The sequence below is a fragment of the Brachyhypopomus gauderio genome, chromosome 6, assembly GCF_052324685.1.
Source record: "Brachyhypopomus gauderio isolate BG-103 chromosome 6, BGAUD_0.2, whole genome shotgun sequence".
In the NCBI taxonomy this organism is placed as follows: Eukaryota; Metazoa; Chordata; class Actinopteri; order Gymnotiformes; family Hypopomidae; genus Brachyhypopomus; species Brachyhypopomus gauderio.
The window spans coordinates 29139491-29164490 of NC_135216.1; the positions used below are offsets into that span (position 1 = coordinate 29139491).

At 46.4% G+C, this 25000-nt stretch overlaps 1 protein-coding gene across 6 annotated transcripts in view; it reads right to left on the reverse strand.

The window, feature by feature from the left end:
* The window catches only part of grin2ba (glutamate receptor, ionotropic, N-methyl D-aspartate 2B, genome duplicate a), an 88778-nt gene that overhangs the window by 57257 nt on the left and 6521 nt on the right, over nucleotides 1-25000 (reverse strand). For 4 of the 6 annotated variants that reach the window (XM_077010307.1, XM_077010303.1, XM_077010304.1 and 1 more), the window contains 3 exons: nucleotides 23511-24073; nucleotides 22798-22903; nucleotides 2806-3369 (listed from right to left, as the gene is read on the reverse strand). In XM_077010307.1, the coding sequence (XP_076866422.1) occupies nucleotides 2806-3348 (543 nt within the window). In that variant the 5' untranslated portion in view covers nucleotides 3349-3369; nucleotides 22798-22903; nucleotides 23511-24073. The remainder of the gene's footprint in view (nucleotides 1-2805; nucleotides 3370-22797; nucleotides 22904-23510; nucleotides 24074-25000) is intronic. The other 2 variants (XM_077010306.1, XM_077010302.1) reach the window with 1 other exon arrangement.

Consider the following 25000-nt stretch of genomic DNA (forward strand, 5'->3'; position numbering starts at 1 on the left):
TCTGTCTCTCTCTCTGTCTGTCTCTGCCTGTCTCAGTCTGTTTCTCCCTCTGTCTGTCTCTCTCTATCTCAGTCTGTCTGTCTACCATAATTCTGAGCACCTCCTCTTCTGCTCTCCAACAACATAGTTTATATATCTATATCTATACATCTATATATATAGTTTATATATCTGTATCTATACATCTATATATATAGTTTATATATCTGTATCTATACATCTATATATATAGTTTATATATCTATATCTATACATCTATATATATAGTTTATATATCTGTATCTATACATCTATATATATAGTTTATATATCTATATCTATACATCTATATATATAGTTTATATATCTATATACCTATATCTATATATATATAGTTTATATATCTATATCTATACATCTATATATCTATATATATAGTTTATATATCTATATCTATACATCTATATATATAGTTTATATATCTATATACCTATATCTATATATTTATATCTATCTGCCAAACAGATTGCAGCATCACTTCCTTATAATCCCTATAATCCATATCATTCCTATATTCCCTATAATACAATTCCCTATAATCCATATCATTCCTATATTCCCTATAATACTTATAATCCCTATAATCCATATCATTCCTATATTCCCTATAATACTTATAATCCCTATAATCCATATCATTCCTATATTCCCTTAATACTTATAATCCCTATAATCCATATCATTCCTATATTCCCTATAATCCATTACAATCCCTATATTCCCATTATAATCCATACAATCCCTATATTCCCTATAATCCATACAATCCCTATATTCCCTATAATCCCATGGTCATGGTCCGGTGGTTGGGAACTGATCTTGCGACCGGAGGGTCGTGGGTTCTATTCCCAGACCTGAGGCCATGACTGAGGTGCCCTTGAGCAAGGCACCTAACCCCAACTGCTCCCCGGGCGCTGGGCTAGGGCTGCCCACCGCTCTGGGCATGTCTGTCTCACTTCCCCTCCCGTCCCCCACCTTTATCTGTCTTCCCGTCCCTCCCCGTCCCTCCCTGTCTCTCCCTGTCTCTCTCTGTCTCTCTCATATCTCTTCTTCGTGTAAGACTACATCTGAATATACTCCTCTCTCCCTGTCACTTCGCTCATCAATATAAGCTGGAAGGTTACCGTGGCAACAGCACTGCTGCAGTAGCTAAGAGTCTTTTTCATTGGCCAGTGAGCGTTTCCTTAAAACAGGCGTCCAATACAAATGAACACGTGACCTGCAGGGGAGTGTGAGTGCAGGAGCTGTCTGTCTGACCACAGTGCAGCACACGTGACCTGCGGGGGAGTTAATGCAGTGTGAGTGCAGCTGTCTGTCTGACCACAGCGCAACACACGTGACCTGTCTGTCTGACCACAGCGCAACACACGTGACCTGTCTGTCTGACCACAGCACAACACACGTGACCTGCGGGGGAGTGTGAGTGCAGGAGCTGTCTGTCTGACCACAGTGCAACACACGTGACCTGCGGGGGAGTTAATGCAGTGTGAGTGCAGCTGTCTGTCTGACCACAGCGCAAGACACAACTGTGACTTCTCTCAGCATAATGGTTATGTGTCACGTACTGAATACACAGCCTTCCTCTCTCTCTCTCTCTCTCTCTCTCTCTCTCGCTCTATCTCTCTCTGTACATTACATATCACAAGTACATTAAATATCACATTAAATATCACAGTTCTTACACATGATACACATACACAAACACACATTTGCATAGACACACACCAAGTATAACACACAAAACACTCCAAATATACTGCAACATACTGACACACTGCTGTAAGGTTAAAAAGAACTGACATATTTAATTAATATGTTTCACTTATTTTAACACCTTCTTACAATAAGACTTTGTACATTGTTCTTGGTTCTCATCTGCGGTGCTAACTGAGGTCTAGTGCAGTTCTGTCTGTGGTCTAGTGCAGTTCTGTCTGTGGTCTAGTGCAGTTCTGTCTGAGGTCTAGTGTAGTTCTGTCTGTGGTCTAGTGCAGTTCTGTCTGAGGTCTAGTGCAGTTCTGTCTGAGGTCTAGTGCAGTTCTGTCTGAGGTCTAGTGTAGTTCTGTCTGTGGTCTAATGCAGTTCTGTCTGAGGTCTAGTGCAGTTCTGTCTGAGGTCTAGTGTAGTTCTGTCTGTGGTCTAGTGCAGTTCTGTCTGAGGTCTAGTGCAGTTCTGTCTGAGGTCTAGTGTAGTTCTGTCTGTGGTCTAATGCAGTTCTGTCTGTGGTCTAGTGCAGTTCTGTCTGTGGTCTAGTGCAGTTCTGTCTGAGGTCTAGTGTAGTTCTGTCTGTGGTCTAGTGCAGTTCTGTCTGAGGTCTAGTGCAGTTCTGTCTGAGGTCTAGTGTAGTTCTGTCTGTGGTCTAATGCAGTTCTGTCTGTGGTCTAATGCAGTTCTGTCTGTGGTCTAGTGTAGTTCTGTCTGTGGTCTAATGCAGTTCTGTCTGTGGTCTAATGCAGTTCTGTCTGAGGTCTAGTGCAGTTCTGTCTGTGGTCTAATGCAGTTCTGTCTGTGGTCTAGTGTAGTTCTGTCTGTGGTCTAGAGTAGTTCTGTCTGTGGTCTAGTGCAGTTCTGTCTGTGGTCTAGTGTTAGGGTTAGGGTTAGTGCTTGCGGTTAGGATTATGGGTTAGGGTTTGAGGTTAGGATTAGGGGTGGAGATCCAGAGATTGTGTTTCAGCTTTACAAGAATACTTTTAGGGAGAAAGTCACCAAAATCTAAAACACCATTATTCAACACACACACACACACACACAGAGTGTACAATGTTGTACCTTAGCAGCCATGATCATGGAGGACCCCCCCTTCACCCCCAGGATGGGGATGTGTGTCTGTGCTGAGATGAAGTCCAGGATCTGTGCGATGGCCTCCTGGTCCGTGTCATCTCCAAACACCACGCCCTGCAGCCAGTGCTCCGTCATCAGGTCACACACACTCTTGATGATGCTCTTGGGGTCGGTCTCATTCATAGTGAGCAGCTCCACGTTCGGTGCCAGGGGCATGTGTGTGAAGTCCTCCTTGTCCCGGGATCCAGCCATGGCCACCTCGCTGGAGTTCCCCATCAACACCACAGCAATGGTCAGTCTCTGCAGCAGCTTGGGGACCCCCAGCTCAGGCCCCACCCCTGGGAGGTAGTGGGCCACGCCCCCACGGTCGCGGCGTGACTGACAGCCTGAGGGCAGCAGCAGCAGGCAGAGGAGGAGGAGGTGATGGAGAAAGGGGCGGGGCAGAGCACGTGGAGGCGGGCTTAATGAAGCAGGACATGCCTGCTGTTCCTGAGGGGACAGGAATAAGCCACAGCGACCACAAACAAGCATGATGTAAGGAGCGAGAGACACCTATGGAGAGAGAGAGAGAGAGAGAGAGAGAGGGAGGGAGAGATAGAGAGAGAGGGGGAGGGAGAGGGAGGGAGAGATAGATAGAGAGAGAGAGAGAGAGAAGAGAGTTATAGTTTAGTGAACAGATTCAGCTTAATCATGAATTACCATTACTGCTAAAGTCCTGTTGCAGTTTCATTTAACAGCGTGACTGTAATCAGGTTAAATGATTATCTGTGTTTAATGGCACGTAGGATTAAAACACTGTCGTTCAACTAGACTTCCATTCACAAACTGAGGGCCTGATATATGTGTGCGGCATCACACATATTAGAGCACTGGTATGTAGTACAGTGTCGGTGTGCGGTATTGGCATGCGGTGTTGGTGTGTGGTGCTAGTGTGCACTATTATAGTGGCTATGTTTGGGATCTGTGCAATGCACATGAAGCCCTAGTAGTGATGGTACTGAAATGGAAGCTCTGTGTACATGATGTGGAGCGGAGGAACCTGAGCACAACACCTGACCCTGAAAAGGAACCCAGATACCATGAGGAAGAGGAACCCAGTGACCGTGTGGAAGAGGAATCCAGATACCGTGAGGAAGATGAACCCAGATACCATGAGGAAGAGGAACCCAGTTACCATGAGGAAGATGAACCCAGATACCATGAGGAAGAGGAACCCAGTTACCATGAGGAAGAGGAACCCAGATACCGTGAGGAAGATGAACCCAGATACCATGAGGAAGATGAACCCAGATACCATGAGGAAGAGGAACCCAGATACCATGAGGAAGAGGAACCCAGATACCGTGAGGAAGAGGAACCCAGTTAGCGTGAGGAAGAGGAACCCAGTTAGCGTGAGGAAGAGGAACCCAGATACCGTGAGGAAGAGGAACCCAGATACCGTGAGGAAGATGAACCCAGTTACCATGAGGAAGAGGAACCCAGTTACCGTGAGGAAGAGGAACCCAGTTACCGTGAGGAAGAGGAACCCAGTTACCATGAGGAAGAGGAACCCAGATACCGTGAGGAAGAGGAACCCAGTTACCGTGAGGAAGAGGAACCCAGTTACCATGAGGAAGAGGAACCCAGATACCGTGAGGAAGAGGAACCCAGTTACCGTGAGGAAGAGGAACCCAGTTACCATGAGGAAGAGGAACCCAGATACCGTGAGGAAGAGGAACCCAGTTACCGTGAGGAAGAGGAACCCAGATACCATGAGGAAGAGGAACCCAGATACCATGACGAAGAGGAACCCAGATACCGTGAGGAAGAGGAACCCAGATACCATGAGGAAGATTAACCCAGATACCATGACGAAGAGGAACCCAGATACCATGAGGAAGAGGAACACAGTAACCGTGAGGAAGAGGAACCCAGATACCATAAGGGAGAGCATGTGTGTGTGTGCATGCGTGCATGCGTGTGTGTATCAGTGGGGAACCGTCAGGGCCCTCTATGCCCTCTCAGAGGGCCTAAAATATTGTTAAAACATAAATATATATAATTTATCCAATTTTATTGTATCTACTTACAATTTGACAATCGACATCTAAACAATTACAAAAATATAAGCAAATAAATTATTCAACCGTGTCTATTCAATCTGTGTTGGAAGGTGAGGGGTTAAGTGGAAGCCTGTGAGCCTGTGTCTCCCCCTATCAGGACTGTGATGCCCGCTGTTCGTTTACAGAGGGCCTGGCAGTTATAATTCAGCGCAATACCAGTTTCAAATGACAGTAAAATTGACCAATCATATCTTCCCTCTTAGTGGGCGGGCTTAACTGTATGATAATTTCCGCCCGCTGTGTTGACGCTAGTTGACATTAGCGTACCACCGCTAGCTAGTTTTGATTCATTCCTTTGATGCCCTCGTGCGCGTTGTTTACATATTCCGCTCCCGAGGAACACGGAGCTGTGAAACTTATTTTGTTGGAACCTTATTTTGCTTAAGAAGTTATATAGTAAATATGTTATTGTTTAGTGCATTTCTAAAGCTCTACTGTCGTCTCAGTTTTTTTTTTATTTATTGCAGTTAATTTGGAAAGGAAAATTTTTTTTCGGGAAGCGGGGGGGGTGGGAGCGGGCCCAGGTTTAATGGTCACGGTTCGCTACTGGTGTGTATGCATATATGTGTGCATGCGAGTGTGTTTGTATGTGTGTGTAGGCATATGTGTGTGTGTGTGTACATGGTTGTGTGTATATGTATGTGTTTATGTTGTGTGTTTATGTGTGTGTGTGTGTGTGCGCATGTGTGTGTATGAATGTGTATGTGTTTTTGTATATGTATGTGTGTGTATGCGTGTGTAAGTATGTATGTGTGTATGCTTTTGTGTGTGTGTGTTTGCGTGTGTGTGTGTGTGTATTTGTGCGTGCATGTGTGTATTTGTGTGCGTGCATGTGTGTGTATGCACATGTGTGTGTGTGTATGTGTGTGTTTGTATGCGTGTATGAGCATGTGTGTGTGTGCATGCATGGGGTAGGTGAGAGAGGTGATGGGGTAGATGAGAGAGGTGATGGGGTAGATGAGAGAGGTGATGGGGTAGATGAGAGGTGATGGGGTAGGTGAGGGAGGTGATGGGGTAGATGAGAGAGGTGATGGGGTAGATGAGAGAGGTGATGGGGTAGGTGAGAGAGGTGATGGGGTAGGTGAGGGAGGTGATGGGGTAGATGAGAGGTGATGGGGTAGATGAGGGAGGTGATGGGGTAGATGAGAGGTGATGGGGTAGGTGAGGGAGGTCATGGGGTAGGTGAGAGAGGTGATGGGGTAGATGAGAGAGGTGATGGGGTAGATAAGAGGTGATGGGGTAGGTGAGGGAGGTGATGGGGTAGATGAGAGAGGTGATGGGGTAGATGAGAGAGGTGATGGGGTAGGTGAGAGAGGTGATGGGGTAGGTGAGGGAGGTGATGGGGTAGATGAGAGGTGATGGGGTAGATGAGGGAGGTGATGGGGTAGATGAGAGGTGATGGGGTAGGTGAGGGAGGTCATGGGGTAGGTGAGGGAGGTGATGGGGTAGATGAGAGAGGTGATGGGGTAGATGAGAGGTGATGGGGTAGATGAGAGAGGTCATGGGGTAGGTGAGGGAGGTGATGGGGTAGATGAGAGAGGTGATGGGGTAGATGAGGGAGGTGATGGGGTAGATGAGAGAGGTGATGGGGTAGATGAGAGAGGTGATGGGGTAGATGAGAGAGGTGATGGGGTAGATGAGAGAAGTGATGGGGTAGATGAGAGGTGATGGGGTAGATGAGAGAGGTGATGGGGTAGATGAGAGAGGTGATGGGGTAGGTGAGAGAGGTGATGGGGTAGGTGAGAGAGGTGATGGGGTAGGTGAGAGAGGTGATGGGGTAGATGAGGGAGGTGATGGGGTAGATGAGAGAGGTGATGGGGTAGATGGGAGGTGATGGGGTAGATGAGAGGTGATGGGGTAGATGAGAGAGGTGATGGGGTAGATGAGAGAGGTGATGGGGTAGATGAGAGGTGATGGGGTAGGTGAGGGAGGTGATGGGGTAGATGAGAGAGGTGATGGGGTAGATGAGAGAGGTGATGGGGTAGATGAGAGGTGATGGGGTAGGTGAGAGAGGTGATGGGGTAGGTGAGAGGTGATGGGGTAGGTGAGAGAGGTGATGGGGTAGATGAGGGAGGTGATGAGGTAGATGAGAGAGGGGATGGGGTAGATGAGAGAGGTGATGGGGTAGGTGAGAGAGGTGATGGGGTAGATGAGAGAGGTGATGGGGTAGATGAGAGAGGTGATGGGGTAGATGAGAGGTGATGGGGTAGGTGAGGGAGGTGATGGGGTAGGTGAGGGAGGTGATGGGGTAGATGAGAGAGGTGATGGGGTAGGTGAGGGAGGTGATGGGGTAGATGAGAGAGGTGATGGGGTAGATGAGAGAGGTGATAGGGTAGGTGAGGGAGGTGATGGGGTAGATGAGGGAGGTGATGGGGTAGATGAGAGAGGTGATGGGGTAGATGAGGGAGGTGATGGGGTAGGTGAGGGAGGTGATGGGGGTAGGTGAGGGAGGTGATGGGGTAGATGAGAGAGGTGATGGGGTAGATGAGGGAGGTGATGGGGTAGATGAGAGAGGTGATGGGGTAGGTGAGGGAGGTGATGGGGTAGATGAGGGAGGTGATGGGGTAGATGAGAGAGGTGATGGGGTAGATGAGAGAGGTAATGGGGTAGATGAGAGAGGTGATGGGGTAGGTGAGAGAAGTGATGGGGTAGATGAGAGGTGATGGGGTAGGTGAGGGAGGTGATGGGGTAGATGAGAGAGGTGATAGGGTAGATGAGAGGTGATGGGGTAGATGAGAGAGGTGATGGGGTAGATGAGAGAGGTGATGGGGTAGATGAGAGAGGTGATGGGGTAGGTGAGAGAAATGATGGGGTAGATGAGAGGTGATGGGGTAGGTGAGGGAGGTGATGGGGTAGATGAGAGAGGTGATGGGGTAGATGAGAGAGGTGATGGGGTAGGTGAGAGAGGTGATGGGGTAGGTGAGAGAAGTGATGGGGTAGATGAGAGAGGTGATGGGGTAGATGAGAGGTGATGGGGTAGATGAGAGAGGTGATGGGGTAGGTGAGGGAGGTGATGGGGTAGATGAGAGAGGTGATGGGGTAGATGAGAGGTGATGGGGTAGATGAGAGAGGTGATGGGGTAGATGAGAGAGGTGATGGGGTAGATGAGAGGTGATGGGGTAGGTGAGGGAGGTGATGGGGTAGATGAGAGAGGTGATGGGGTAGATGAGAGAGGTGATGGGGTAGGTGAGAGAGGTGATGGGGTAGGTGAGGGAGGTGATGGGGTAGATGAGAGGTGATGGGGTAGATGAGGGAGGTGATGGGGTAGATGAGAGGTGATGGGGTAGGTGAGGGAGGTCATGGGGTAGGTGAGAGAGGTGATGGGGTAGATGAGAGAGGTGATGGGGTAGATAAGAGGTGATGGGGTAGGTGAGGGAGGTGATGGGGTAGATGAGAGAGGTGATGGGGTAGATGAGAGAGGTGATGGGGTAGGTGAGAGAGGTGATGGGGTAGGTGAGGGAGGTGATGGGGTAGATGAGAGGTGATGGGGTAGATGAGGGAGGTGATGGGGTAGATGAGAGGTGATGGGGTAGGTGAGGGAGGTCATGGGGTAGGTGAGGGAGGTGATGGGGTAGATGAGAGAGGTGATGGGGTAGATGAGAGGTGATGGGGTAGATGAGAGAGGTCATGGGGTAGGTGAGGGAGGTGATGGGGTAGATGAGAGAGGTGATGGGGTAGATGAGGGAGGTGATGGGGTAGATGAGAGAGGTGATGGGGTAGATGAGAGAGGTGATGGGGTAGATGAGAGAGGTGATGGGGTAGATGAGAGAAGTGATGGGGTAGATGAGAGGTGATGGGGTAGATGAGAGAGGTGATGGGGTAGATGAGAGAGGTGATGGGGTAGGTGAGAGAGGTGATGGGGTAGGTGAGAGAGGTGATGGGGTAGGTGAGAGAGGTGATGGGGTAGATGAGGGAGGTGATGGGGTAGATGAGAGAGGTGATGGGGTAGATGGGAGGTGATGGGGTAGATGAGAGGTGATGGGGTAGATGAGAGAGGTGATGGGGTAGATGAGAGAGGTGATGGGGTAGATGAGAGGTGATGGGGTAGGTGAGGGAGGTGATGGGGTAGATGAGAGAGGTGATGGGGTAGATGAGAGAGGTGATGGGGTAGATGAGAGGTGATGGGGTAGGTGAGAGAGGTGATGGGGTAGGTGAGAGGTGATGGGGTAGGTGAGAGAGGTGATGGGGTAGATGAGGGAGGTGATGAGGTAGATGAGAGAGGGGATGGGGTAGATGAGAGAGGTGATGGGGTAGGTGAGAGAGGTGATGGGGTAGATGAGAGAGGTGATGGGGTAGATGAGAGAGGTGATGGGGTAGATGAGAGGTGATGGGGTAGGTGAGGGAGGTGATGGGGTAGGTGAGGGAGGTGATGGGGTAGATGAGAGAGGTGATGGGGTAGGTGAGGGAGGTGATGGGGTAGATGAGAGAGGTGATGGGGTAGATGAGAGAGGTGATAGGGTAGGTGAGGGAGGTGATGGGGTAGATGAGGGAGGTGATGGGGTAGATGAGAGAGGTGATGGGGTAGATGAGGGAGGTGATGGGGTAGGTGAGGGAGGTGATGGGGGTAGGTGAGGGAGGTGATGGGGTAGATGAGAGAGGTGATGGGGTAGATGAGGGAGGTGATGGGGTAGATGAGAGAGGTGATGGGGTAGGTGAGGGAGGTGATGGGGTAGATGAGGGAGGTGATGGGGTAGATGAGAGAGGTGATGGGGTAGATGAGAGAGGTAATGGGGTAGATGAGAGAGGTGATGGGGTAGGTGAGAGAAGTGATGGGGTAGATGAGAGGTGATGGGGTAGGTGAGGGAGGTGATGGGGTAGATGAGAGAGGTGATAGGGTAGATGAGAGGTGATGGGGTAGATGAGAGAGGTGATGGGGTAGATGAGAGAGGTGATGGGGTAGATGAGAGAGGTGATGGGGTAGGTGAGAGAAATGATGGGGTAGATGAGAGGTGATGGGGTAGGTGAGGGAGGTGATGGGGTAGATGAGAGAGGTGATGGGGTAGATGAGAGAGGTGATGGGGTAGGTGAGAGAGGTGATGGGGTAGGTGAGAGAAGTGATGGGGTAGATGAGAGAGGTGATGGGGTAGATGAGAGGTGATGGGGTAGATGAGAGAGGTGATGGGGTAGGTGAGGGAGGTGATGGGGTAGATGAGAGAGGTGATGGGGTAGATGAGAGGTGATGGGGTAGATGAGAGAGGTGATGGGGTAGATGAGAGGTGATGGGGTAGGTGAGGGAGGTGATGGGGTAGATGAGAGAGGTGATGGGGTAGGTGAGGGAGGTGATGGGGTAGATGAGAGAGGTGATGGGGTAGATGAGAGAGGTGATGGGGTAGGTGAGAGAAGTGATGGGGTAGATGAGAGAGGTGATGGGGTAGATGAGAGGTGATGGGGTAGATGAGAGGTGATAGGGTAGGTGAGGGAGGTGATGGGGTAGATGAGAGAGGTGGTGGGGTAGATGAGAGAGGTGATGGGGTAGATGAGAGGTGATGGGGTAGGTGAGGGAGGTGATGGGGTAGGTGAGGGAGGTGATGGGGTAGGTGAGGGAGGTGATGGGGTAGATGAGAGAGGTGATGGGGTAGGTGAGGGAGGTGATGGGGTAGATGAGAGGTGATGGAGTAGGTGAGGGAGGTGATGGGGTAGATGAGAGAGGTGATGGGGTAGATGAGGGAGGTGATGGGGTAGGTGAGGGAGGTGATGGGGTAGATGAGAGAGGTAATGGGGTAGATGAGAGAGGTGATGGGGTAGATGAGAGAGGTGATGGGGTAGATGAGAGGTGATGGGGTAGATGAGAGAGGTGATGGGGTAGATGAGAGAGGTGATGGGGTAGATGAGAGAGGTGATGGGGTAGGTGAGAGAAGTCATGGGGTAGATGAGAGGTGATGGGGTAGGTGAGGGAGGTGATGGGGTAGATGAGAGAGGTAATGGGGTAGGTGAGAGAGGTGATGGGGTAGGTGAGAGAGGTGATGGGGTAGATGAGGGAGGTGATGGGGTAGGTGAGGGAGGTGATGGGGTAGATGAGAGAGGTGATGGGGTAGATGAGAGAGGTGATGGGGTAGATGAGAGAGGTGATGGGGTAGGTGAGGGAGGTGATGGGGTAGGTGAGAGAGGTGATGGGGTAGATGAGAGAGGTGATGGGGTAGATGAGAGAGGTGATGGGGTAGATGAGAGAGGTGATGGGGTAGGTGAGAGAAGTGATGGGGTAGATGAGAGGTGATGGGGTAGGTGAGGGAGGTGATGGGGTAGATGAGAGAGGTGATGGGGTAGATGAGAGAGGTGATGGGGTAGATGAGAGAGGTGATGGGGTAGATGAGAGGTGATGGGGTAGGTGAGGGAGGTGATGGGGTAGATGAGAGAGGTGATGGGGTAGATGAGAGAGGTGATGGGGTAGATGAGAGAGGTGATGGGGTAGATGAGAGAGGTGATGGGGTAGATGAGGGAGGTGATGGGGTAGATGAGAGGTGATGGGGTAGATGAGAGAGGTGATGGGGTAGATGAGAGGTGATGGGGTAGATGAGGGAGGTGATGGGGTAGATAAGAGGTGATGGGGTAGGTGAGGGAGGTGATGGGGTAGATGAGAGAGGTGATGGGGTAGATGAGAGGTGATGGGGTAGATGAGGGAGGTGATGGGGTAGGTGAGAGAGGTGATGGGGGGAGTTAAATGCTCTTTGAATGTCAGTTCTAGCAGCACTCAGTTTCCATGGCAACAATTAAAATAGGCTTCTGCACACACAGTTGATGGACACACACAAATTATGAAATAGAGAGATAGTTCACACACACACACACACACACACACACACACACGTAAAAACAAAATATACACTTTTAATGGAATCCCTAAAATACCTAATCATATTTAATGAATTCAAAGGTGCTGGTGTCTAATACACACACAATACCATACAGTCAAAACTTGGTATTCTTTAAATCTTGTATCTAGTCTGTCTGGTGATCTGTTTCCAAGTCTATGTTTAGTGATCTTTAAAGTACAGTGTCTAGTCTTAGTGATCTGTAAAGTGTTTTCTAGTCTCTGTCTATACCCGGTGTAGGCTGGCCCTAAGTTTCTGATATTTGCAATTGTTATTAATACTAAAATAGTCATGGCTGTAATAATCTCTCATGATAAATTAGAAAGAGTGTTAGTGATTGTGTCAAGAAGTTTGTTAGGGAGTGTGTCAGTGAGTGTGTGAGGGACTGTGTGAGGGAGTGTGTGAGGGACTGTGTCAGGTAGTGTGTTAGGTAGTGTGCCAAGGAGTGTGTTATTGAGTATGTCAGGGAGTGTGTTAGGTAGTGTGTTAGGTAGTGTGCCAGGGAGTGGATTAGTGAATGTGTCAGGGAGTGTGTTAGGGAGTGTGTCAGGGAATGTGTTAATTAGTGTGTCAGGGAGTGTGTCAGGGAGTGTGTTAGTGAGTGCGTCAGAGTGTGCTTGGTAGTGTGTCAGGAAGTGTGTTCATTAGTGTGTCAGGGAGTGTGTTAGTGAGTGTGTTAATGAGTGTGTCAAGGAGTGGGTTAATGAGTGCGTCAGGGAGTGGGTTAGTGAATGTGTCAGGGAGTGTATTAGTGAGTGCGTCAAGGAGTGTGTTTGGTAGTGTGTCAGGGAGTGTGTTCATTAGTGTGTCAGGGAGTGTGTTAATGAGTGTGTGAGGGAGTGTGTTTCTCTAATGTATCTGTTTTTGCTGTGGTGTTCTCTGCTATCTTGGGTTTTGAAAGGCACAATATAAATTACTTTAATATTATTGTTGTTGTCATGTGGTGGTCTTTTAATGTAGTTTCTTTGTGTAGTTTTCTGTAAAATGTGTTTAGTCACATTCTCTATCTGTGCTCTGTTATGAAAGACAAAATGCATAAATGCACCACTTAATGGTGATGATGAAGTACTGTGATCCTGCAGTATAACAACATTTTAGCGCTCGAACACACACATGAACATATTCACACTTACACTCACAATATAACAACATTTTAGCGCTCGAACACACACATGAACATATTCACACTTACACTCACAATATAACAACATTTTAGCGCTCGAACACACACATGAACATATTCACACTTACACTCACAATATAACAACATTTTAGCGCTCGAACACACACATGAACATATTCACACTTACTCTCACAATTTTTGACCCTGTGGAGGCAGACCAGCAATTTGCTATTCTCAAGCAGCCAATCACATGGCTGTAATTAGCATAGGAAGCAGCATATAGATCCATGTGTTTACAGAAAGATGGAGAGACATAATGGAGTATACCTCAAGAGATGAGACATTTGGAGTGCATACCCCCCACACACTCTCTCTCTCTCTCTCTCTCTCTCTCTCTCTCTCCCTCTCCCTCTCCCCCCCCCCCTCTATCTCTCTCTTTGTGGGAGTGTCTAAGTGGTGCTGGTGTAATAGAGGCTGTGGGACTCACAGCTGTGTGTGTGTGTGTGTGTGTGTGTGTGTGAGAGAGAGAGAGAGAGAGAGAAAGAGATGTACACTGGAAGATGCACACAGCCCTACAGCAAATACGGTTTGTATTTGTTACATAATGATGTCCTATCCTGCATCCACATTATACAATCCACCAGTCTACAAACATACTGCCCAGGTGTGTGAGGGATACACACCTGCTTACTGCTCCGGTGTGTGTGTGTGTGTGTGTGTGTGTGTGTGTGTGTGTGTGTGTGTGTGTGTGTGTGTGTGTGTGTGTGTTGTGAAAAGCCAGTAATCAGTGTAAATGTGCTTAGACTGCTCTAATCTGCAACTCTGGCCAGCTCATCCAATGTAGGGGCCTGTCTGGATTAAGACCAGTGTGTGTGTGTGTGTGTGTGTGTGTGTGTGTGTGTGTGTGTGTGTGTGTGTGTGTGTGTGTGTGTGTGTGAGTGAGAGAGAGAGAGAGAGAGAGAGAGAGAGGGAGGAAGAGCATAATGTATATTATGCCATTGAAATAAAATGAGAATTTATTCAGTAGTCTTGATCAAACACAGGTAATCTTGGATGTCTGTTAAGCAGTTATAACTCCACCTGTGTTAGCCAATTACATGTCCACCTGTGTTAGCCAATTATGTGTCCATGTGTTAGCCATGCACGTTACGTGTTAATGCTGTGCGCATTTGCACTACTGATATAGTTAATGTCATAGCCTATGTTTATTAACATAGGCTATATCAGTAAGTTTATTAACATAGGCTATATTAGTACGTTTATTAACATACTGATATAGTCTATGTTATGGCAATTTCTATTTAAATGCCAGGGTTAGGGTTAGGGTTGACCTGCGCGTCAAAGGGGGTGTGTCTGGGGTCAGGCGGAAAGTGAACAGGAAAGTCTTTCAGGTGCAGGTCAAGAAACAACAAACAAGTTCATAATAGGCATAGATAAACAGGTACGTATAAAAATGCAAACATGTCAGGTAAGTATACCACTAATTTAAATGTTTTATTAGTTACCATCAACATGAAATATGTACAACTCACAAATATGGCTCCAACAGCCTATGTTAATAAACGTACTAATATAGCCTATGTTGATAAACGTACTAATATAGCCTATGTTAATAAATGTTTGTGTGTAAGCCAGCAACTCTTCTCTCATCCTCCAGAGCCCCTCGCACGTTACACACCTGTTAGCCAATTACACAACCACTACACACGATCACTCCACACCACCACTACACACCACCACCACACACTAGTATCGCCGTTTCCCATTGGACCGACGCTTCAATATAAAAAATATACAACATTAATAGTTAAAATTAGTCATAAACTCCGAACCGTCACAACACATATTTCAACGCTACGGTTATAGTTAAACTATGATCGGACAGGAATGCACACTACCACTACACACTACCACTCCACACTACGACTACACACCACCACTACACACTACCAGCTCCACACTACCAGCTCCACACTACCAGCTCCACACTCCACACCACCAGCTCCACACTCCACACCACCAGCTCCACACTACCACTACACACTACCACTACACACTACCATTCCACACTACCACTACACACTACCATTCCACACCACCACTACACACCACCACTACACACCACCAGCTCCATACTACCACTACACACCACCACTCCACACCACCAGCTCCACACTACCACTACACACCACCACTCCACACCACCAGCTCCACACTACCACTACACACCACCACTCCACACCACCAGCTCCACACCACCAGCTCCATACTACCACTACACACCACCACTCCACACCACCACTACACACCACCACTACACACTACCACTACACACTACCACTACACACTACTACTACACACTACCACTACACACTACCACTACACACTACCATTCCACACTACCACTACACACTACCACTACACACCATCACTACACACTACCACTACACACTACCACTCTACACCACCAGCTCCACACTACCAGCTCCACACTACCAGCTCCACACTACCAGCTCCACACCACCACTACACACTACCATTCCACACTACCACTACACACCACCACTACACACTATCACTCTACACTACCACTACACACCACCACTACACACTATCACTCTAACACTACCACTACACACCACCACTACATACCACCAGCTCCACACCATCACTCTACACTACCACTACACACCACCACACCACACTACCACTACACACCACCACTCCACACTACCACTCCACACCATCACTACACACTACCACTCCACACCATCACTACACACCACCACTACACACTACCACTACACACCACCAGCTCTACACTACCACTCCACACCATCACTACACACTACCACTCCACACCATCACTACACACCATCACTACACACCACCACTACACACTACCATTCCACACTACCACTACACACCACCACTACACACTATCACTCTACACTACCACTACACACCACCACTACACACTATCACTCTACACTACCACTACACACCACCACTCCACACCACCAGCTCCACACTACCACTACACACTACCACTACACACTACCATTCCACACTACCACTACACACTACCATTCCACACCACCACTACACACCACCACTCCACACTACCACTACACACCACCACTCCACACCACCAGCTCCACACTACCACTACACACCACCACTCCACACCACCAGCTCCATACTACCACTACACACCACCACTCCACACCACCACTACACACCACCACTACACACTACCACTACACACTACCACTACACACTACCATTCCACACTACCACTACACACTACCACTACACACCATCACTACACACTACCACTACACACTACCACTCTACACCACCAGCTCCACACTACCAGCTCCACACTACCAGCTCCACACCACCACTACACACTACCATTCCACACTACCACTACGCACCACCACTACACACTATCACTCTACACTACCACTACACACCACCACTACACACTATCACTCTAACACTACCACTACACACCACCACTACATACCACCAGCTCCACACCATCACTCTACACTACCACTACACACCACCACACCACACTACCACTACACACCACCACTCCACACTACCACTCCACACTATCACTACACACCATCACTACACACCACCACTACACACTACCATTCCACACTACCACTACACACCACCACTACACACTATCACTCTACACTACCACTACACACCACCACTACACACTATCACTCTACACTACCACTACACACCACCACTACACACCACCACTACACACTACCACTCCACACCATCACTCTACACCACCACTCCACACCACCACTCCACACCACCACTACACACTATCACTCTACACTACCACTACACACCACCACTACACACCACCACACCACACTACCACTACACACCACCACTCCACACTACCACTCCACACCATCACTACACACCACCACTACACACTACCATTCCACACTACCAATACACACCACCACTACACACCACCACTACATACCACCAGCTTCACACCACCACTACACACTACCATTCCACACTACCACTACACACCACCACTACACACTATCACTCTACACTACCACTACACACCACCACTACACACTATCACTCTACACTACCACTACACACCACCACTACATACCACCAGCTCCACACCACCACTACACACTACCACTCTACACCACCACTCTACACCACCACTCTACACCACCACTCCACACCACCACTCCACACCACCACTACACACTACCACTACACACCACCACTACACACCACCACTACACACCACCACTCTACACTACCACTACACACCACCACACCACACTACCACTACACACCACCACTCCACACCACCACTACACACCATCACTACACACCATCACTACACACCACCACTACACACTACCATTCCACACTACCACACACTACCACTCTACACCACCACTACACACATTTACATTTACATTTACGACATTTAGCAGACGCTCTTATCCAGAGCGACTTACAAAGTGCTTTGCTTCTGATCACAGAATACATCCTAGGAAATAGTACAGATAGGCCAGAATTCAATACACACCATCACTCCACACTACCACTCCACACTGCCAGCTCCACACTACCACTACACACCACCAGCTCCACACTACCACTCCACACCATCACTACACACCACCACTATACACTACCACTACACACCACCAGCTCCACACTACCATTACACACCATCAGCTCCACACCATCACTACACACCATCACTACACACCACCACTATACACCATCACTACACACTACCAGCTCTGTCCACACTACCAGTGTGTGTTAGTGTGTCTGACGTACAAATACTGATGATACCAAGATTGATATCCAGTGGTCCCTAAAATGAATGTTTCGTGGTGTCTGTGTATCAGCCTATTAGCATGTATGCACAATCTCATGCACACTAATGCCAGTCATGACACCTTCTGCTTCTTAACACCTCTCACACACACACACACACAGGTGTGGACCCACCTACACATCACACATTAACTCTCCATTTAACACGTCCGTTTAGATCAGGGCCATACAACTATGTCAATAATGAAAGCTACAAGAATAAAGTGCATATTCTTGGATATAAAATGGTAATATAATAATATGTTATGATCATATGATAATATGATATTATAATATGATCATATGTTATGATAATGTGATAATATGTTATGATAATGTGATAATATGTTATGATAATATGATATGTTATGATAATGTGATAATATGTTATGGTAATGTGATAATATGGTAATATAATAATATGTTATGATAATGTGATAATATGGTAATATATGGTTGTATTTGTACATGTGTACGTGTATTTTTCAGCATTAAATGTTACTGTTCAGAACTGTGGATGGTAAAGTTGTGTGGGTGTGTGTGTATTTTGCAGCAGTGAAATGTTACTACAGAGTGTGTGTGTTTGTGTTACTTTTTCCCCATCATTCGAAGTGATTGATTTTTTTATGATTTGGCAAACACTTAGACCATGGCACACAGCCAAGTGCCATTGTATGCTAACTAGGGGTGGGCATAGATTAATTTTTTTTTATCTAGATTAATCTCACTGAAATCTTGAAATTAATCTAGATTAATCTATATTAAAATGGCTCATATGCGTGCTACCCAAGTAATGACTAAAAGTCAGTTTTTGAGATAGGGTTTCTTAATACAGAGGGTGCATTAGACCAGGGGCTCATCTCCTGTTTCCAAAATGCATCAATGACTGCTTGAGAAAGCTGTTCTACTTTGATATTTGAAGAAAAAAAAACATGCTCAATAAAATGTAGGCTACTCATGTTCAACGGTTTATTCAGTTAAACATGAATTTGTAAGCCTACATACTGTACATTAAAAGGGGTTGATAACGTTTATTCAGCTAAACATGATATTTGAAATGTAAGCCAACATTTAGTACATTTAACCTCACGGATGTAATTTGGGGGGGGGACTTTTTCAAAAGCCGGTTTTGGTCCTCTGCAGTTTTAACGATTAAAAAGAAATATTTAAATAGCGATGAATCTAGCGCTAGGACCATGCAGAAAACGACCGCTCCGAGCTCCACTCCGATAACACTTTACGTTCCTAAAAATGAATTTTCCATGAAGCAAACCGGGCGACTTCGTGGCTGCATCCATGTAAACACACGTACGATTTGTAATTCACAGGTTTGAAAACTCGTTCTCGCCCCTACAAACACACACACACGTGCATGCATTGTTCTCAGTAAGGCAGTGTGTGTATGTGTGTGTTTGTAGTGTTCTCAGTAAAGCTGTGTGTGTGTGTGTGTGTGTGTGTGTGTGTGTGTGTGTGTGTGTGTGTGTGTGTGTGCAGTCTTCTCTGTAAGACCCTGCACATGAAACCTTACAGGTTGGCAGTTTTTTTTTTTTTTTTTTTTTGATGCATATACATACATACATACATATATATAATGTGTGGAGTATTGTTTCCATGTTATATATATAATAACATGGAAACAATACTCAACACATTTTTTTCACTTGGCCCATTTGGTCTCTCACATGTGAGTGTACGCTTACTCACACATACTCACTCATACTCGCACAATACATGGACTTAACAAAAAACCTATTAAACAACTCAGGATCATTCACAATGATTCTGAACAGAGCAGTCCTAAAACCTACACACTGACTTCCGATTAGCTACAGAATAGAGTGCTGCTTCTGGACTATAAATCACAGAATGGTTTCACCCCAGAATACATCTCAGATATTTCTAGAGAATATAAACTAGTGAATCTCTCAAATCCATGGACTCAGGTCAGCTAGTCAAGCCTATATTCCAAACTAAATATGATGAGACAGCATTTAGCTCTTTTGCTTCAATATCACTGGAACAAACCAAATGAATAAATGCTTAGATTCAGTTTAATCACATGTCTGTGATTGGCTAAATCTTTTACTTTTTCTTTTACTTTTGTTGTTGTACTATAATGTAAATGTATGGAGTGATTGGGAGATGACTGTGTTGCTATAGCAGTTTGGAGCTGTTTGTAACTGTAGCAGTAGCTTTAACTGTAACAACACTGTTATCCTTTCACGGACTGAGAGAAGAGTGTTGAATAAAGTCCAATATCCTCTCAGGGACTGATAGATGTTCGTTGTCCTCTCAAATTGAAAGCTGATCATTATCTTCTCAGGGACTGAGATATGACCATTATCCTCTCAGGAATTGAGAGATTATCGTTACCCTCTCAAGGATTGAAAGATGATCATTATCTTCTCAGGGATTGAGAGATGATCGTTCTCTTCTCAGGGATTGAGAGATGATCGTTATCCTCTCAGGGATTTAAAGATGATCGTTATCTTCTCAGGGATTGAAAGATGATCCTTATCTTCTCAGGGACTGAGATATGACCATTATCCTCTCAGGGATTGAGAGATTATCGTTACCCTCTCAGGGATTGAAAGATGATCGTTACCCTCTCAGGGATTGAAAGATGATCGTTACCCTCTCACGGATTGAAAGATGATCGTTATCCTCTCACGGATTGAAAGATGACTGATATACTCATGTATAAGTGTCACTATGGCTTTCCTGGCCTTGAAGACCTGAATGGTCGTCTGCTATAACATGGTGCTATAATACAGTAATTTAGTTCATAGTCAGGGAGTTGATGTGAGTAAATGATATGTAGAATCTGTGTGAGTAAGTGAGTGTGTGAGTGAGTGAGTGATGTGAGTGTGTGTATGTGTGAGTGAGTGACAGTGAGTGTGTGTGTGTGTGTGTGTGTGTGTGAATTATGCAGTGTTTAATCTGGACACAGAGGACATCTAGACTCAATAACTGCTCAAACAACTCACCCCCCTCAAACCATCAGACCACAGTGGTTCTGCTGATCAAACCATGTAAACCTAAGACTCATCATAACCTCAGCTAATACAGTGATGCTACTGATAGAGTTAGCATATTTTTATTGCATTCATAAATTCATGTTTATACACTTATTAGTATTATATAAATAACACACACTCATTAACACTTCAACACACATGCATGTAACTGGACACACCCTAATGGCAAAGAACTATTTTAACTGCCTGATCAATATTTGCAAAGCCATGCAGTAATCAATCACATTAGACTATCAAGTGTTCGTTTATTTGAGTGTTACTCTCTCTCTCTACTGTCTCTCTCCCTCTCTTTGTCTCTCTCTCTCTCTCTCTAATTCTAAAGCCATAGCTAGATCATCTTCACCTTCACATTTAGCTTCTCTATGGGAGCGAGAGAGAGTAAGAGGGAGGGAGCGAGTGAGTAAGAGTGAGGGAGTGAGTAAGAGTGAGGGAGGGAGAGTGAGTAAAAGTAAGCTAGTGAGTAAGAGGGAGGGAGGGAGTGAGTAAGAGTGAGGTAGACTGAGTAAGAGTGAGGAAGGGATAGAGTGAGCAAGGGTGAGGGAGTGAGTAAGAAAGTAAGAGTGAAGGAGAGAGAGTGAGTAAGAGTGAAGGAGTGAGTAAGAGTGAGGAAGGGAGAGAGCAAGTGAATAAGAGTGAGGAAGTGAGTAAGAGTGAGGGAGGGAAAGAGTGAATAAGAGTGAGGGAGCAAGTAAGAGGGAGGGAGGGACCAAGTGAGTAAGAGTGAGGTAGTCTGAGTAAGAGTGAGGGAGTGAATAAGAGTGAGGGAGGGAAAGAGTAAGCAAGAGTGAGGGAGTGAGTAAGAAAGTAAGAGTGAGGGAGGGAGAGTGAGTAAGAGTGAGGGAGTGAGTAAGAGGGAGGGAGGGACCAAGTGAGTAAGAGTGAGGTAGACTGAGTAAGAGTGAGGGAGTGAATAAGAAAGTAAGAGTGAGGGAGAGAGAGTGAGTAAGAGTGAGGGAGTAAGTAAGAGTGAGGAAGGGAGGGAGTGAGTGAATAAGAGTGAGGATGTGAGTAAAAGTGAGGGAGGGAAAGGGTGAATAAGAGTGAGGGAGTGAGTAAGGGGGAGGGAGGGAGAAAGTGAATAAGAGTGAGGGAGGGAAAGAGTGAGCAAGAGTGAGGGAATGAGTAAGAAAGTAAGAGTGAAGGAGGGAGAGTAAGAGTGAGGGAGTGAGTAAGAAAGAGTAAGGGAGAGAAAGAGTGAGGAAGTGAGTAAGAGTGAGGGAGGGAAAGCGTAAATAAGAGTGAGGGAGTGAGAAAGTGAGGGAGGAAGAGTAAGAGGGAGGGAGGGAGCAAATGAGTAAGAATGAGGTAGACTGAGTAAGAGTGAGGGAGTGAATAAGAGTGTGGGATGGAAAAAGTGAGCAAGAGTGAGGGAGTGAGTAAGAAGGTAAGAGTGAGGGAGGGAGAGTAAGTAAGAGTGAGGGAGTGAGTAAGAGGGAGGGAGGGAGCAAGTGAGTAAGAGTGAGGTAGACTGAGTAAGAGTGAGGGAGTGAAAAAGAGTGAGGGAGGAAGAGTAAGTAAGAGTGAGGGAGTGAGTAAGAGGGAGGGAGGGAGTCAGTAAGAGTGAGGTAGACAGAGTAAGAGTGAGGAAGGGAAAGAGTGAGTAAAAGAGAGGAAGTAAGTAAGAGTGAGAGAGAGAGAGTGAGTAAGAGTGAGGGAGGAAGAGAGTGAGTAAGAGTGAGGGAACAAGAGTAAGAGTGAGTGAGTAAGAGTGAGGGAGTGATTAAGAGTGATGGGGGAAAGAGGAAGTAAGAGTGAGGGTGTGAGTAAGATTGAGGGAGGGAAAGAGTGAGTAAGAGAAAGGGAGTGAGTAAGAGTGAGGGAGACTGAGTAAGAGTGAGGGAGGGAGAGAGAGTGAGTAAAAGAGAGGGAGTAAGTAAGAGTGAGCGAGAGAGTTAGTAAGAGTGAGGAAGAAAGAGAGTGAGTAAGAGTGATCAAGAGTAAGGGAGTGAGCAAGAGTGAGGGAGTGAGTAAGGTTGAGGGAGGGAGAAAGTCCCGTGTCTTACCTTGTGTACAGCCAGCCACACTCCCCTCCCTGCATCTCAGGAGTAGCATGGTGGTGGAGTCTGACGTTTCACTCTCATATCCTCACGCCCACACCCACAAACAGATCTGCACCACACACACACACACACACACACACACACACACACACACACACACACACACACACACACACACCACCATGGATTTAGATATGGGTTCAAATGATCCAACAAATACAAAAAATACACAAATATGATACACATACACTGTGTTTTCTAATGTTTATACACTGTGTTTTCTAATGTTTATACACTGTGTTTTCTAATGTTTATTCACTGTGTTTTCTAATGTTTATACACTGTGTTTTCTAATGTTTATACACTGTGTTTTCTATTGTTTATACACTGTGTTTTCTAATGTTTATTCACTGTGTTTTCTAATGTTTATACACTGTGTTTTCTAATGTTTATACACTGTGTTTTCTAATGTTTATACACTGTGTTTTCTAACGTTTATACATGTGATTTAATCTGCTAATGCACTTGGATTAGGTTAATTTAGCTGTCACAGCAATATTAGCTAGCTAGCCATGTAGCCATTTACAGATTATCCTTATTTCAGAGTTACAAAATATTACAGTGTTTCAGTAATCAGTAATCACTATTTATGAAGAGTTGCCTCCAGTGGTGAAGTTCAGTAAAAAATGTGTTGTGTCTGAAGATAATCAGCTCACCTCCTCAAAGCTGATAGTAGAGGTACCGCAGCTGGTTTGAAGGTCTGGAGGTACCACGGCTGGTTTGATGGTCTGGAGGTACCGCGGCTGGTTTGAAGGTCTGGAGGTACCGCGGCTGGTTTGAAGGTCTGGAGGTACCGCGGCTGGTTTGAAGATCTGGAGGTACCGCGGCTGGTTTGAAGGTCTGGAGGTACCGCGGCTGGTTTGAAGGTCTGGAGGTACCACGGCTGGTTTGAAGGTCTGGAGGTACCGCGGCTGGTTTGAAGATCTGGAGGTACCGCGGCTGGTTTGAAGGTCTGGAGGTACCGCGGCTGGTTTGAAGGTCTGGAGGTACCACGGCTGGTTTGAAGGTCTGGAGGTACCACGGCTGATTTGAAGGTCTGGAGGTACCGCGGCTGGTTTGAAGGTCTGGAGGTACCACAGCTGGTTTGAAGATCTGGAGGTACCGCAGTTGGTTTGAAGGTCTGGAGGTACCACAGCTGGTTTGAAGGTCTGGAGGTACCGCAGTTGGTTTGAAGGTCTGGAGGTACCACGGCTGGTTTGAAGGTCTGGAGGTACCACGGCTAGTTGGCAGATATGTGGGAAGAAACGGAGCACAACAGCATAAAGGCCTGGACGTCAAAACACAGAAACACCGGAGTGAAACACGCAAACACCAGTCACTCTCAATCCCAGTTCACATACAATCAATTAGGCCTTGTAGTGTGTGTGTGTGTGTGTGTGTGTGTGTGTGTGTTAAAAGCCAAAAAGGTGCCTGTGTGTAAACGTCAGTTTGGAAATTAAAACTTTTGTTCTGGTGTCTTTCTTCTGATGAATGGGAGGACTGGTAATGTAAATGTGGTCTGAGCATGTGTATGATGTGCAATGTACTCACACAGAGGGTAATAAATTACCTTGAGAAATGCAAATGATGCATCTCTGCATAATCTCAGTGAAACGCTCATTTGCATATCAATACTCTATGCAAAATAAATGTTCATGGTATGTTATTGAAAACCAAGCTTTTATTAATAATTAATAATAATAAATAATACAAAATTATCTATATATGATAATTAATAAATAACTTTGTCCCCAAATCAACAGATTGCATTGTCTATATTTTTGAGATTTCTCTGCAGTGAGATAAACAGTAATCTTTTTCTGGTGCAGTTGTGCACCTAGGTCTGCAAAAGCCCCAGGACTGGGGTAGTTGTGTTAGTAGTGAGTAAGGTTGAACGAATCCTCTGAGAGTGTATGACATGCTGGAATGACTCACAACTAACCCCCCACTTCACTCTGATAGGGTATGTAGTGTCTGATAGGGTATGTAGTGTGTGATAGGGTGTGTAGTGTCTGATAGGGTGTGGAGTGTCTGACAGGGTGTGTAGTGTGAGGGTGTGGAGTGTCGGATATGGTGTGTAGTGTGTGTAGTGTCTGATAGGGTGTGTAGTGTGTGGTAGGGTGTGGAGTGTCTGATAGGGTGTGTAGTGTCTGATAGGGTGTGGAGT